Source organism: Chrysemys picta, chromosome 6, assembly GCF_011386835.1.
Source record: "Chrysemys picta bellii isolate R12L10 chromosome 6, ASM1138683v2, whole genome shotgun sequence".
NCBI lineage: Eukaryota > Metazoa > Chordata > Testudines > Emydidae > Chrysemys > Chrysemys picta.
Genome location: NC_088796.1, coordinates 68,860,205 through 68,875,820, shown reverse-complemented (window position 1 = coordinate 68,875,820; position 15,616 = coordinate 68,860,205). Strand labels below are relative to the sequence as shown.

The 15,616-nt window shown below is 43.2% G+C and overlaps 1 protein-coding gene across 1 annotated transcript in view; it reads left to right on the top strand.

The window, feature by feature from the left end:
* Positions 1 to 15,616, top strand: part of TMEM232 (transmembrane protein 232) — a 149,596-nt gene that overhangs the window by 95,585 nt on the left and 38,395 nt on the right. Inside the window, exon 12 of the mRNA XM_065599249.1 lies at positions 15,165 to 15,412. Within this exon, the coding sequence (XP_065455321.1) occupies positions 15,165 to 15,412 (248 nt within the window). The remainder of the gene's footprint in view (positions 1 to 15,164; positions 15,413 to 15,616) is intronic.

Below are 15,616 nucleotides of genomic sequence, written 5' to 3'. Positions count from 1 at the left end.
CATCTTTCCTATACTTTGAAACCGTGTCCTTCCACTCAATTTGGAAACTTCCATTCAGATGAGCTCTCTCACTGCGGGTGGATTCCATGATTTCTGCGAACATCTTGTCTCGTGTCTTCTTTTTCCGATGCCTTATCTGAGATAGCCTTCGGGACAGAGGAGGGAGGCTTGAAAAATTTGCAGCTGCTGGAGGGAGGGAAAAAAGGAGAGAATTTTTTAAAAAGATACATTTTACAGAACAATGCTTATACTCTTTCACGGTGAACAACACTATTCACATTACATAGCACATGTGATTTCTGTGCAAGGTCGCATTTTGCCTCTTAATATTGAGTGCCTGTGGCTTTGCTGCTAGAGATCACAGACGCAGGTCCGGGCAACAGAATTCGGCTTGCATGCGGCCATGGTAAGCCATTGTCTTTCGGCTTCTGTGCCGTCCTTTCCCACACACCAAGCAAAGCACGTTGAGTGCTGCGGTTTTCCTGTTAACCTTCAGCAGCAGAAAACAAACGAACCCCCCCCCACATTCCAATTCTCTGGATGATCGCTTTATCCCTCCCCCCACCGCGTGGCTGGTAACAGGGAAGATCCCTGCTAGCCAAACGCAAAAAGCTCACGGCCAATTCCCCCCCCCCCTTGCGCTTGGCTAACTGCAGGGAAGGATTTCTTTTCAGCCACAGGCAAACAGCCCAGTAGGAATGGCCATCTCTGTCCCCTTAATTAAATTCCCGTATTTCAACCAGGTTACCATGAGCGATATCACTCTCCTGAGGATTACACAGCAAGATAAAGAATGGATGTTGCTTGAATGCCAGCAAACACCGGGACCATACGCTGCCAGGCTTTGTCATGCAATGATACCAGATTACTTGCTACTAGCATGGCATGGTCAAGTGTCCTACCATGGAGGACGGAATAAGGCTGCACTGCCCAGAAACCTTGTGGCAAGGCTTTTGGAGTACCTCCAGGAGAGCTTCATGGAGATGTCCCTGGAGGATTTCCACTCCATCCCCAGACACGTTAACAGACTTTTCCAGTAGCTGTACTGGCCGTGAATGCATCCCAAGTCCTCAGGGCAAAGTAATCATTAAAAAACGCTTGCTTTTAAAACAAGTTTTATATTTTAAAAGGTAAACTCACCTGAGGTCCCTTCCATGGGGTCATGGTCTTGGATACTGGGTTGGGAGGGTACTTCAGTCAGGCTGAGAAAAAGATCCTGGCTGTTAGGGAGAACGGAGTGCTGTGTGCTCTCCGCAAGCTCCTCCTCCTCCTCCTCCTCCTCTTCCCCGTCCGCAGAATCCTCAGGTGTAGCTGATGAGATTACCCCCGCCTCGGAATCCATGGTCAGAGGTGGGGTAGTGGTGGTGGGTCCCCCTAGAACTGCATGCAGCTCGGCGTAGAAGCGGCATGTCCGCGGCTCTGACCCGGAGCGACTGTTTGCCTTCTTTGTTTTTTGATAGGCTTGTCTGAGCTCCTTGACTTTCACGCGGCACTGATCTGAGTCCCTATTGTGGCCTCTCTCCATCATGCCCTTGGAGATTTTTCCAAATTTTTGGCATTTCGTCTTTTTGAAAGAAGTTCTGCTAGCACTGAATCCTCTCCCCATATAGCGATCAGATCCAGTACCTCCCGTACGGTCCATGCTGGTGCTCTTTTTCGATTATCGGCCTGCATGGTTACCGTGCTGATGAGCTATCTGTGGTCACCTGTGCTCTCCACGTTGGGCAAACAGGAAATAAAATTCAAATGTTCGCGGGGCTTTTCCTGTCTACCTGGCCAGTGCATCCGAGTTCAGATTGCTGTCCAGAGCGGTCACAATGGTGCACTGTGGGATACCTCCCGAAGGCCAATACCATCGAATTGCGGCCACACTAACCCTAATTTGAAATGACAATATTGATTTTGGCGCTACTCCGCTCATCGGGATGGAGTACAGAAATCGATTTTAAGAGCCCTTTATTTCGAAATAAATGGCTTCATTGTGTGGACGGGTGCAGGGTTAATTCGATTTAATGCTGCTAAATCCGAATTAAAGTCATAGTGTAGACCAGGCCAAAGAAAGAGAACAACAAGACCATCCGGTTTCTCCCTGAAAAAAATTGTCTTGTGTAGAATGAATTTGTAACATGCCTTCTAAATTGCATGTTTACTGTTAGGGTGATGACTGCACTTTGGTGTCCCTATAGGAGAGCTTTTATAATATCTATAGACAAAGACTAAGACATCATGCTGCACGCCTAACCACCACTGGGGTCTATATGCCACGCCTCATATTTTGACTTGGCAGACTTTAGTTTTTATTTTTTTATAATTTCAACAGATAAATTGATAAAAATAAAAAATAATATTAATTTCACAGTTGGACAAAATTGTGGGGTCAGGCAACAGAAGGTCAGACAATTGCTTAATGACAGTAGAGACAGACTCAAAAAGTTAAAGCTTTATATCCATTCAAAACACAAATTGTCAGCCTTACATATAAAAATATACAAAGTTCATATCCTTAAATCAAACTCTACAGTTCTCAAGCAGATTTTTATTATCTTGCCTATCTGTGAATTTCAGTAATCAATGGAATTTTGTTCGTTTGTGTGTAGATAGCAAAATCGAAGTTTATTGACATTTACTGATAATCTAATCCTTCTAAGCCTACTCATACTGCATTTTGTCTGTTTCTTATGGCTTCAATTAACCATTTTTCTGATTAATACACACCAGAAAACTAATCACAAATGCTTTGGGGGAATGGCCCTATCACATATGTAAGATTAACTAGATATGTAAATTCTGGCACTTATGTCAACAATAAATGGGACTCAACAGCTCACAAAGAATTTCATCAGACTCTGTTGATATAGTATTAGTGATCCTGAATATTCAAAGCTCAGTATCAGAATTTCTTGGATGCTTTATTTCACTTGTTAGCATTGTGTCGTTTGTTCCATTACTATATTATGCATATTACATGTGTCGATTTCACTGATTTTTTTAAATGTTTTCAGTTGCTTCTCTTTTGCCACATTAAAATATTAATAGGTTTCCAACAAGTGTTTTCAAAACTCCACTAAGTTAAGGCTTAGGATAGGTCTACACTACCACTTTTGTCAGTATAACTTATCACTCAGGGGTGTGAATAAGCCATCCCCCAAGTGACATAAGTTACTCCGACCTTAGCGCCGGTGTGGGCAGCGCTGACATAGCTACTGCCATTTGTTGAGAGTGGATTAATTAAGTCAATGGGAGAGCTCTCTACTTAGAGGGCTTAGAGAGGCTACACTAGAGAGCTTACAGCAGCGCAGCTGCATTGGTGCAGTATAGTCATAGCCTTAGATTCATGTGTCACCATCTCCTTTTTCCTTTTAGACCCCACAGAAGTCTCTCGGCATGGTGCAGTGTATGCACAGGTGAAGACTGGGTTTGAATAGATGTGCTGGAGGCAGAGAGAATGCACATAGAATCACAGAAGTGTAGGACTGGAAGGGACCTCAGTAGGTCATCTAGTCCAGTCCCCTGCACTGAGGCAGGACTACGTATTATCTAGACCATCTCTGACAGGCTTTTGTCTAGTCTGTTCTTAAAAACCTCCAGTGATGGAAATGCCACAACCTCTCTAGGTAATTTGTTCCAGTGCTTAACTGCCTTTATAGTTAGGAAGTTTTTCCTAATGTCTAGCCTAAGTCTCCCTTGCTGCAATTTAAGCCCATTAAGTCTTGTCCTGTCCTCAGTGGAAAAGGAGAACAATTTATCGCCCTCGTACCTTTTCCATAATTGAAGACTGTTATCAGCATCTCCCCTCTATTCTCCTACACCGTAGTCTTCTCCAGAGAAAACAAATTTAATTTTTTCAATCTTCCCTCATAGGTCATGTTTTCTAGATGTTTAATTTTTGTTGCTCTCCTCTGGACTTTCTCCAATTTGTCCACATCTTTCACAAAGTGTGGTGCCTTAGTTGAGGCCTTATCAGTCTTGAGCAGAGCAGAAGAATTACTTCTCATGCCTTGCTTACAACACTCCTGCTAATGCATCCCAGAATGATGTTTGTTCTTTTTTCAACAGTATTATATTATTGATCCATAGCTTGTGATCCACTATAACCCCAGGATCCTTTGCTGCAGTACTCCTTCCCAGGCAGTCATTTCCCAGTTGTATTCGTGCAGTTGATTATTCCTTCCTAAGTGTAGTACTTTGCATTTGTCCTTATTGAATTTCATCCTGTTTAATTCAGAACATTTCTCCAGTTTGTCAAGATCATTTTGAATTCTAACCCTGTCCTCCAAAGTGCTTGCGACCCCTCCCAGCTCAGTATCATCTGCATGATTTATAAGTTTACTTTCTCTGCTATTATCCAAATCATTTATGAATATATTGAATAGAACCGGACCCAGGACAGAACCCTGAGGGATCCCACTTGAGATGCCCTTCCAGCTCAATTGTGAACCATTGATAACTATTCTCCATGTGCCCCCTCACAAATGCAGCCCCAAGGGGCTCCCTGGCAGCATGATTCAAAGGGAGAAATCGTGCCAGGAAGCCAAATGGACTACTGGGTCCAGAGATGGTGCAGAGACGCAGTGTCTTTTTGTGGATGGCCCTGATCACCTGAATATACCCAGGTGTGGGAGTGGGGCCCACAGCCTTTTCCATGAAGGAGCAAATGCTGCAACCTCACCTCCCCCAACCATAGGATAATTTGTTACAGTGGGAGGATCTTTGTGGAGGGATGCTCATAGAATTCAGGAGGGGTGATCTGGGCCCAAATGCCTACATACACAGTAGCTGCCTTTAGGTACAATGGTGAGAGTGTTTTCTTTGCTTGAAACAGTACCCTGTTCAAGCTGGCAAAGTAATGAAGTTGGTTGCAGAGGCAAAAGCAATTTCACAAGTTCATGGAAGGTGAAAGAACTGAACACACAATTACTTAACTTAGTGCACTTCTTGAGTGGTCCTGAACTTCCACTCAGCATGGGTGTTCTCAATAGCTTAATGGATTCTTGTCTGTCAGCTTGCTGAAGAATAAAACTTTACCAGACATCTCAGCATAAAACAACTTTTCAATGGTCTCTCCACCACAACCATGTTCAAAAGGCTGAAACCTGCTCTGTATAATTTTAAGAGTTAGGAGAGACAGGCACTGAAATAATAATACCCCAAGTACTTAGATTTTGCAGATATTAAGCTATGATAATGTAACATTTCAGTGTTACTTTGATTAATGTGGCAGAAGACTTTTTTCAGATAACTCTGGTGTTCCATTTTATACCATTTTCCCCCTTTCTGATTTCTTTCTATCAGAAACAGCAGCCTAAAGAGTAGACTGAGTAGTACTATAGTGCCCCAGGCTGCTAGAGAACTGTGGGAGGAAAAAAACACTCTCTGATGGTTTATTCCTATCAATTCTTAAGAGAACAACAATGGTGCTCTTTTCAAGGTCTGTCATCTACCCTTCCTTTCTTGGGGCTAGGTTTGTGCAACCCTTAGGGAACAGTGACCCTGGGATGCTATCCAAACTCTCAGAACAATTAGATGCACACAGCACCTTCTACACAGATGCTCTGGAGTGCAGAGAAAGTGTAGTTATGCCAGGCAGAGCTCATTAACATTATTTAGTGCAGGGACTGTGGTATAGTGGATGTAAAAGGCAGCAATGCCTGTGGAGAGCTTTGCATGACAATAGCATAATCACGCACCCTGGCCAGTAGTCCTCACTCCAGTTGAGGGACTCACCATAGAAAGGTTTCAGAGTAGCAGCCGTGTTAGTCTGTATCCGCAAAAAGAACAGGAGTACTTGTGGCACCTTAGAGACTAACAAATTTATTTGAGCTTAAGCTTTCGTGGGCTACAGCCTACTTCATCGGATGCATGTAGTGGAAAATACAGTAGGAAGATATATATATACACACACACACACACACACACACACACACACACAGAGAACATGAAACAATGGGTGTTACTATACACACTATAAGGAGAGTGATCAGTTAAGGTGAGCTTTTATCAGCAGGAGAGAAAAAGAACTGTTTGTAGTGGTAATGAAAATGGCTCAGTTCCAGCAATTGACAAGGAGATATGAGGAACTGTAAGGGGCGGGGGGGAATAAGCATGGGGAAATAGTTTTACTTTGTGTAATGGCCCATCCACTCCCCGTCTTTATTCAAGCCTAATTTAATGGTGTCCATTTTGCAAATTAATTCCAATTCAGCAGTCTCTCATTGGAGTCTGTTTCTGAAGTTTTTTTGTTGTAATATTGCGACTTTTAGGTCTGTAATCGAGTGACCAGGAAGGTTGAAGTGCTCTCCAACTGGTTTTTGAATATTATAATTCTTGACGTCTGATTTGTGTCCATTTATTCTTTTGTGTAGAGACTGTCCGGTTTGGCCAATGTACATGGCAGAGGGGCATTGCTAGCACGTGATGGCATATATCACATTGGTAGATGTGCAGGTGAACGAGCCTCTGATAGTGTGGCTGATGTGATTAGGTCCTATGATAGTATCCCCTGAATAGATATGTGGACAGAGTTGGCAAAGGGCTTTATTGCAAGGATAGGTTCCTGGGTTAGTGTTTTTGTTGTGTGGTGTGTGGTTGCTGGTGAGTATTTGCTTCAGGTTTGGGGGCTGTCTGTAAGCAAGGACAGGCATGTCTCCCAAGATCTGTGAGAGTGATGGATCGTCCTTCAGGATAGGTTGTAGATCCTTGATGATGCGCTGGAGAGGTTTTAGTTGGGGGCTGAAGGTGATGGCTAGTGGCGTTCTGTTACTTTCTTTGTTGGGCCTGTCCTGTAGTAGGTGACTTCTGGGTACTCTTCTGGCTCTGTCAATCTGTTTTTTCACTTCAGCAGGTGGGTATTGTAGTTGTAAGAATGCTTGATAGAGATCTTGTAGGTGTTTGTCTCTGTCTGAGGGGTTGGAGCAAATGCGATTGTATCGTAGAGCTGTAGACAATGGATCGAGTGGTGTGGTCTAGATGAAAGCTGGATGCATGGAGGTAAGTATAGCGGTCAGTAGGTTTCCGGTATAGGGTGTAGAAGCCCTCTACACCAACATTCCACACAAAGATGGACTACAAGCCATCAGGAACAGTAGCCCCGATAATGCCATGGCAAACCTGGTGGCTGAACTTTGTAACTTTATCCTCACCCATAACTATTTCACATTTGGGGACAATGTGTACCTTCAAATCAGCGGCACTGTTATGGGTACCCACGTGGCCCCACAGTATGCCAACATTTTTATGTCTGACTTAGAACAACACTTCCTCAGCTCTCGTCCCCTAACGCCCCTACTCTACTTGCACTACATTGATGACATCTTCATCATCTGGACCCATGGAAAAGAAGCTCTTGAGGAATTCCATCATGATTTCAACAATTTCCACCTCACCATCAACCTCAGCCTGGACCAGTCCACACAAGAGATCCACTTCCTAGACACTACAGTACTAATAAACGATGGCCACATAAACACCACCCTACCCTGACTCTCACAAGTAGGCATAGCACCAGGCTGTGGTCAGTAAAATGCTTAAATAGTTCAATAAGCAGCTCCTGCAATTTCCCCCCTCTTAGCCTGTAGCATTGCTAATGCTAATGCCAAACAAATAAACTGCCACCCACTGGCTTGCAGTGGGTGCACACATGCACTGAGACTAACATGGCTGATCACAGTAAGGCAGCTGGTGTGAAGCAGTCACCTGTTGTAGTCACTCCGAGGTGCAGTTTCGGGTGCACACTGCTGGGGCTGCACTAGCCCTTTGAGATGCAGAGACCCCCTTTGAAAATTATCTGGTGGATAAGTTTCCACAGGCACACTCCTATTATCCCCTTCTGGCAGATGCAACCCACTAGTGTCTTAGTTGCCGGTTATTACTAGTGGAAGTGGCTGATTTAGCACTTTTTGAAAATTCACATACCCGTAGGGTGCACGCTTGGTTTCAGATCTGGGCACACCAGTGTGACACTCTATACCTCGGGGGAGTGTCCTGTAACCCCCATATTCCTCATTTATATCTAATTGTGACCTCACATATAAAGCATGCCATGTAAGGTATCAGGGGGAAGGTTATGATCTGCTGAAAATCACTGTTTTATCTAAATATGTATATAATCAGTGCATGGGAAGTTATGAGATTGTGTTGTATGGTTGTCAGTAAAACATGCAGTAAGTTGGGGAATCAACCAGATAATAGCTCCACAAAGATAACAGCAAAGAAAGTAACCAACGCCTGGGCAGGTATCAAACAACCATCAACAGCCACTGTCCAGCAAGGGAGCTACAATTCAATGACTCAACTGCATAAGACCACACCAGGGGCATTGCTCAACCTTGCTTGGGGACTCAGTAATGCCCAGCAGACATGCCTGGACTTGCGTTCTCCAAGTACATGGACTAAGGTAGGGGTCGGCAACCTTTCAGAAGTGGTGTGCCAACTCTTCATTTATTCATGCTAATTTAAGGTTTCGCGTGCGGTAACACATTTTAACGTTTTTAGAAGGTCTCTTTCTATAAGTCTATAATATATAATGAAACTATTGTTGTATGTAAAGTAAATAAGTTTTTTAAAATGGTTTAAGAAGCTTCATTTAAAATTAAATTAAAATGCAGAGCCCCCGGGACCGGTGGCCAGGACCCGGGCAGTGTGAGTGCCACTGAAAATCATCTCGCGTGCCGAAGGCGGCATAGGTTGCCTACCCCTGGACTAAAGGTATAAAACAGAACACCGTGGCCCCATGCTTTGCTTTTTCTCCTACCCCACTCCTTTGCTACAAGTAACGAGGACACTCAGAAGACTGAAGACTCCAACAGAGGAGACTGGCCCAGGTTTCAAGGGTGAAACCTGTTGTGACAGGTTCTTCCCCTCTTCGGGGGTGCCACCTGGAACTGGGGTATCACTGAGCCACCTGACCCATCAGCCTGGGTTCCCTTAACACTGTACTATTATACAGCCTGTCAAGCCCTTCCCCAGGCTTCAGACTGCAATTTACCAGTACACATACACATAGCGACACACCCAGCTGCAACTATACACACAGATGCTGAGATCAGCTCTGCATGGGAAGGCTCAGCTAAGGAACGGCCCACTTACTCAAGTGCACCCCCACTCTGGAGTGTAAACCCCAAATTATACCATCTTGCACTGCACCGAGAACTGTACAGCATAAGCTCAAAAAATTCACCCTCTCCCTCAATGTGGAGAGAATATACACAGCTTTTTGCCCCTAGTTAGATTTCCAGACACACTGGTTTTAGACAAAACAAATGCAAGTTTATTAATTACAAAGATAGATTTCAGGGGATTATAAGGGATAACAAACAGATCAAGGCAGATTACCTAGCAAATAAAACAAATACGCAATCTAAGCTCAATATACTAAAGAAACTGGTTATAAGTAGCAAATTCTCACCCTAAATGTTGTTTTAGGCAGACTGCAAAGAGTCTTGAAGGCAAGCTGCATTTGCTTTCAGCTTAAAATTCCAGATATATCTTTCACAGACAACCCAGACACCTTTTAGCCTGGGCTTGGCCCTTCTCCCCAGTCCAGTCTTTTTGTTCTCAGGTGTTTCCAGCAGTCCTCTTTCTTGGGTGGGGAGTCAATGAAGAACAAAACATGATGATGTCACTCCTCTGCTTTAAATAGTTTTTGCATATGGCGGGAATCCTTTGTCTCCCAGTTTGATCCCCACCCCCAGTCAGTGGAAAAATACTAGTATTATCATGGAGTCCAGTACCAGGTGACCTGGTCACATATCCCTGCAGCCATAACTCAGAGGCTGTTTGCATCATCCGCAGGAAGGCTTCTGGTGGGTGATTAGCATCTTGTAAGACCTATTGTTCTCTCCAATGGCCCTTCCCAGCAAGCCATCTAGACTGATTGCATTCTGTCTAGTGGGTATTCCCCAGGTGTAAACACATTTGTAATAGATGCATAGACAATATTCCTAACTTCAGATACAAAAATGATACATGCATACAAATAGGATAATCATATTCAGTAAATCATAACCTTTTCAGTGATACCTCACATGACCTATCTTGTATAAAATACATCATAGACAGGCCATAATCATATCATAATATCTCTATGAAGAATATTGGGGCTGTGGTCAGATGTTGGTTGTGTGTGTGTTCATTCAGTGTGCTGTCCCAGCTCTGCATAGATAGCGGAGATAGCAGACCTCAATTAAACTGCCCAATAAATCCACAGACTCGGTTTTCAGTGAAGACACGTGGCCTGGTTTATTGTCGATGAAGCATGGTAATAGCACCTGGCAGACTCTACGAGGATACTAAGACATGTATGCTTGTGACAATGGATGCAGCTCAGTCTGTGGTGGGACTTTCCACCGCTCCCTAGGCTGGCCAAAGATACTCCCTCTGAGATACATCTTTATACCCCGATACAAACAAATTAGTGCTACCCCTGACATCGCTAGTTATCACCCATCATCTTGTACATGTTGGTTCAATCAAAACAGCTCTGTTACATACTGTCATCCTGAGCGTATCTTTTAGGAGGGGGTCAGTGTGTTCCAGTTATCCTTGGGAAATGTTGTACCATCCTTGATATTGGGATGTTCTGGTACCACTTGATATCAGGGTGTGTTTGCGTGAGCACTCTGACTAGCACTTCTTAGGAATGTGTATTTCTGCAATATCAGTCCTGTTCTTGCCAAATTCTGTGAGCACGTCCTGCCTCATACCAGGCCTCTAATACAAGGGTTTATGTCTCAGGCTCTCTTCCTACTATGGGGTGTAGTGTCACACCTGTGTACTATGAACTGCAATATCCAGTGGGGTGAGAAAACTGCTTAATCTAGAACAGGAGCGGGCAAACTTTTTGGCCTGAGGACCGCACTGGGTTTCCAAAATTGTATGGAGGGCCGGTTAGCGGAGGCTGCGCCTCCCCAAACAGCCAGGTGTGGCCTGGACCCACCCCCTATCTGACCCCCCCCCCCAGTTTCTCCCCCCCCAACGGTGCCCCCGGGATTCCTGCCCCATCCAACCCTCCATTCCCTGTCCCCTGACCGCCCCCAGAACCCCTGCCCCTGACTTCCCTCTGCCACCCCATCCAACCCCACCTCTCCTTCCTGACTGCCCCCCCGGGATCCCTGCCCTCATTCAACTCCCCTGTTCCCTGTCCTCTGACCGCCCCAACCCCTATCCACACGCCTGCCCCCGACCACCACCCCAAAATTCCCTGCCCCCCCTACCTGGAGCACCGGTGGCTGGCGGCGCTATAGCCGCGCCGCCCAGCTGGAGCCAGTTACACCACCGCACAGCACAGAGCACCGGATCAGGCTGGGTTCTGCAGCTGCGCTGCCCCAGGAGCTCACAGCTCCACCGCCCAGAGCATTGCACCAGCGGCGGAGCGAGCTGAGGCTGCGGGGGAGGGGGAACAGCAGGGGAGGGGCTGGGGGCCAGCCTCCTGGGGCAGGAGCTCAGGGGCTGGGCAGGAGGTTCCTGCAGGCTGGAGGTGGGCTGCGGGCCGTAGTTTGCCCACCTCTGATCTAGAAGTTGCCCAGTCTAATAGGGTTGAGAATCTAGACTGTGTGCTTATAATTTTCTTTTCTTTTGGTAACCACTCTGACTTTTTGACTATCACTTATAATCGCTTAAAATCTATCTTTTGTAATCAGTAAACTTGTTTTACTGTTTATCTTTACCAGTGAGTTTGGCTGAAGTGTCTGGTAAATCTGCTCAGGTTTACAAAGGCTAGTCCTACGTCCACTTTCCATTGATGAAATGGTGAACCAATTAAATTTGCACTGCTAGTCTTGAGCAGTGCAAGACAGTATATTCCTGAGGTACAGTGCTGGGAGGTGGGGGGATTTGGCTGGTGCCTTTCTCTGTGTGATTCATGAGTGGCTCTGGGAGCATTCATGCAATCTAGCTGGGTGTGGGGCTTCACATGCAGTTGTGCTGAGTGATAGCACCTGGAAGCTTTGTGAGAGACAGCCCAGGCTGGAGAGTTAAGGGCACAGCTGTCCCACAGTTCCAGGCTGCACCCCAGGCTCCTGTCACACCAGATGCCTCCAATCTCTCATAAGATCCCAGTTTCATGCCAGTGAAATTGGTATCATGCTATGGACATGCGTTTGCTAACAAGACAAACATGTGCATTGTTACTCACAGTCCAAAAACAATAAATGCAGATATTTACAGAGAAGCAGAAACACTGAGACCTTCATCTGGCAAATCAATAATCCAGATTAAATTGTGACCCTAATGTCTGAGAGGAAAATAGAAAATTGCCACATACATACACTAGCATAATAAGCAAATGTTAATTGATGTATTTTGATTGTGATAGTTCCTGGGAGATTTGCAATGAGCAAGGCTTTACTGTACGGGCAATTCCACAGCATATGCTGGAACATCTAGGAAGAGTCATCATTTCTAAGTACTTTCTACCATCTGCTAGAAAAACTGAAATATTGAAAGGTTTTTTCCTCCACTTTCTCTCTGACTCTTCATATATACAACTGACTTCATTCTTGCCATTTATGACCCATTAATATTTTGTGTAGTTCTCTTTTATAAGAGTTGGTCTTTTATATATTTTATGCTACTGAATTATATTATAGTAATGGGTACAGAAAGAACAAAAGATAAATAACTTTCCAGACAGAGAGCCAGCCTCATGGATTCATTGATTTACACCCACGTTTTGTGCTGTAGTTCAAGGATAGAAATTGCTGTTTACTGAAACAGATGTCAGTCATTTAAAATTTCCTCCTAAAGTCAGAGGCCTCCAGCTTTAGCTGTGCCTAATAGCTACTGGGTGCAACTTTGGGCAGGGCATTTGTGGGTTCCCTCCTCACTAGCTTACATCGCTCTCCAGCAACTCCCTTTGGTCATTACAAAGTCCAGCATTGATGGGTTCTAAGGTGAGTTAAGTCTAGGTTTCCCATGCCAGAAGAGGGTTGTTGTAACTATATTGGGCCTTTCAGAAGGGAGACAGAGTTTGGTAAGGGCTCCATGAAGGACTTGGAAAAACTACCAATGTGAACAAAAATATTTGTTTTGGTTTTAAAAACAGCAGATTACCACTTATCTTGTCATGTAGAAATCACCTTCAGGGAAAGGGTGAGTCACTGGCGGAGAGATTAATGTAATATGTTGACCCTAAAGCAAGAGGTTGCATATTAGTTCCTCTGTGAACATGGGGGAAAATCTACAATGGCTCTGTTTGCCACAGGGTTGAATCCAGAGACTTCCTTAATTTTTTCCATATACCCAAAAGAAATAAAAGGTGTGACTGACAGTGAAACATTCTCTATTCACTGGGGAAAGCAAGCTCCTGTGTAGTTGTTCCATGTTCACAGTTCTTCTACTGAGGGGAGACAAGGGTTCATAAAGTGTCAAAAAAATGAAGTGCTATAGTATTTTTCCCATTTCTGTGTTAAAGAACAGCCAAAACAATTTTAATTACATTTGTACACAGACAAATTTGATGGGAAATTGTATGCTGAGTCTGTGCATAGAATGAATATTTACAACGCAGTTATAAATGCTTGGGGAAAATAAAAACAAAACCAGGATTTATAATGGAAATGCTGTCACTACATAGTTATGGCTGTGGCACTAGCAGAAGCTGCTATAAAAAAGTTAAAAGGTTTAGGAACTGAAGTAAAATGAAGTAATAAGTTGTACAGTTACTAACTCTTAATTGTTTAAATGTACCTACATAATGACATTAATAAATGTTACCCAAAAATCAGACTTCAGTAATGCTAAGAAGTATGATGGAATGAAGAAAGCTTTTTTTGTATCAATGTCAATCTGTTTACCATTAAAAGGCTTGAGAGGCATATAAAATGAAGTCTGACTGGTAAAGGGCTGCACATAACATTCAGTAAATAGTTTGTCATTGGTATTTTAAAACAGAATAGACAGGATGCAACATCCTATTTACTTTCAAGAACGAGCAATTATATTATGAACATAAAAAAGTGACTGATTATAACATTGTGTGACATTTTGAAGCTAACAGCTTCAATGGTTATAACCATAAGATTCTGACGAAGAAAAATATGCCTTATGGGCATCTCTAAGTTAAAACATCCTCAGAGAAGAAAAATAATTAAAACAGTCAAGGACCTCACCAAAACAAGATAAAAGGAACAGAAACATGATACTAGTGGGTTTTGGTTTTTACTATTAAAATATAAAAAACTAAGAAGAAAAAAAAATTGTCATTCCCCTCCCAAAAACTGTGTCAAATTTGTATGCAGTATTTTTGTAGCTACATCAGTCCCAGAACATTAGGGAGACAAGGAGAGTGAGGTAATATCTTTTATTGGACCAACTTCTGTTGGCAAGAGAAACAAGCTGGGCCAATAAAAGATATTACCTTACCCACCCTGTTTCTGTTCAGAGTTTCTAATTTACCTCTTGTATAGCTAATATCCTTCTGGATTGAGGGATAGTTTCAGACATTCAATCAAAACAGTGATATATATCAGCACAGTAGTATATTGCCACACAATGTCCCATTTAAATGGGAGGGACAAAGTTCAAAGTTTCTGAAATTGAGCACACATATTTTTCATGTGTCTCTATCTGCATATATAAAACTAAATTAGCAATAGTTGGAAATGAACATTTTACATGTGTATGTCATGCACTCAAATTCTGTTTTACTTTGTGTGCACAAAACTGCCTGTTTTCATGCTCTCAGGGGTGGGCATGCAAAACTGTACATGCAGTTTGAGGCCATACTTCAAACCATGTCCCTAAAAGTTTACAGAATGCCTGTTTGTAAGATTGGAGAGTTATTGAAAATGCCTTCACAAGGCTCTGTAAAAGATATAGAAAGGTGAGATTTAAACTGGTATAAAAAGTATTAGCTTATTAAAACTGAGAAGTGCCTATTAATATTTCCAAAGCGGAAAAAAATGCAAATATTCTTATTTTCATCATTTTGTTCTATAAATGTAAGCAAATAATCTATAGTATACCTTTTATTTCCCTTACCTCACCCATATACTGACTCAAAGGAGAAGCACTGAATCAAAGTGAGCCATGGAAAACAGAAAAACACTACATGCCTTATTTATAATTCTCTCTGTAGATAGATTATATCCCAGATCATTTTTGCCATTACTTTGTTTCTAGTAGTTTATTGTGGTAGGTTTAATTTTGTTTTTCTTCTCATTCAACAGGCTGAGGCAAATGGTCCAGCAAATCCTTTTATTAGTTCAAGTGCAAATGCTCCATCATCTCCCAGGACCTTAACCTCCTGCCAGTATGTGGGCTGGAGAGTTGCCAGTGTACTATCCCAGGTCTACTTACCACCCATTGGTCCCAACGTCCCTCTGCCAAGCAAACCTAAACAGAAGCTATCTCCTATGCCGTATCAGCACTTAGAGCAATGTGAGGTGGAGAAAAAAACTGCATGTTCTTCTCTAAGGTATTTGTTTCCTACATATAAACCTCTGTCCCTTCCTCCCCTTCACACACTCCATTTATTTTTCTGTTTTATAAGGGAGATATATAGTTCCCATTCTCTAATCCCCTGAATTCAGCATCTGAAAAGGTTCAGCAAAATATATTTGGAGTAAAATTAGTCTGGATCATGTCTAATTTTTATGTTGAAAGCCTTGTATGATTTGCA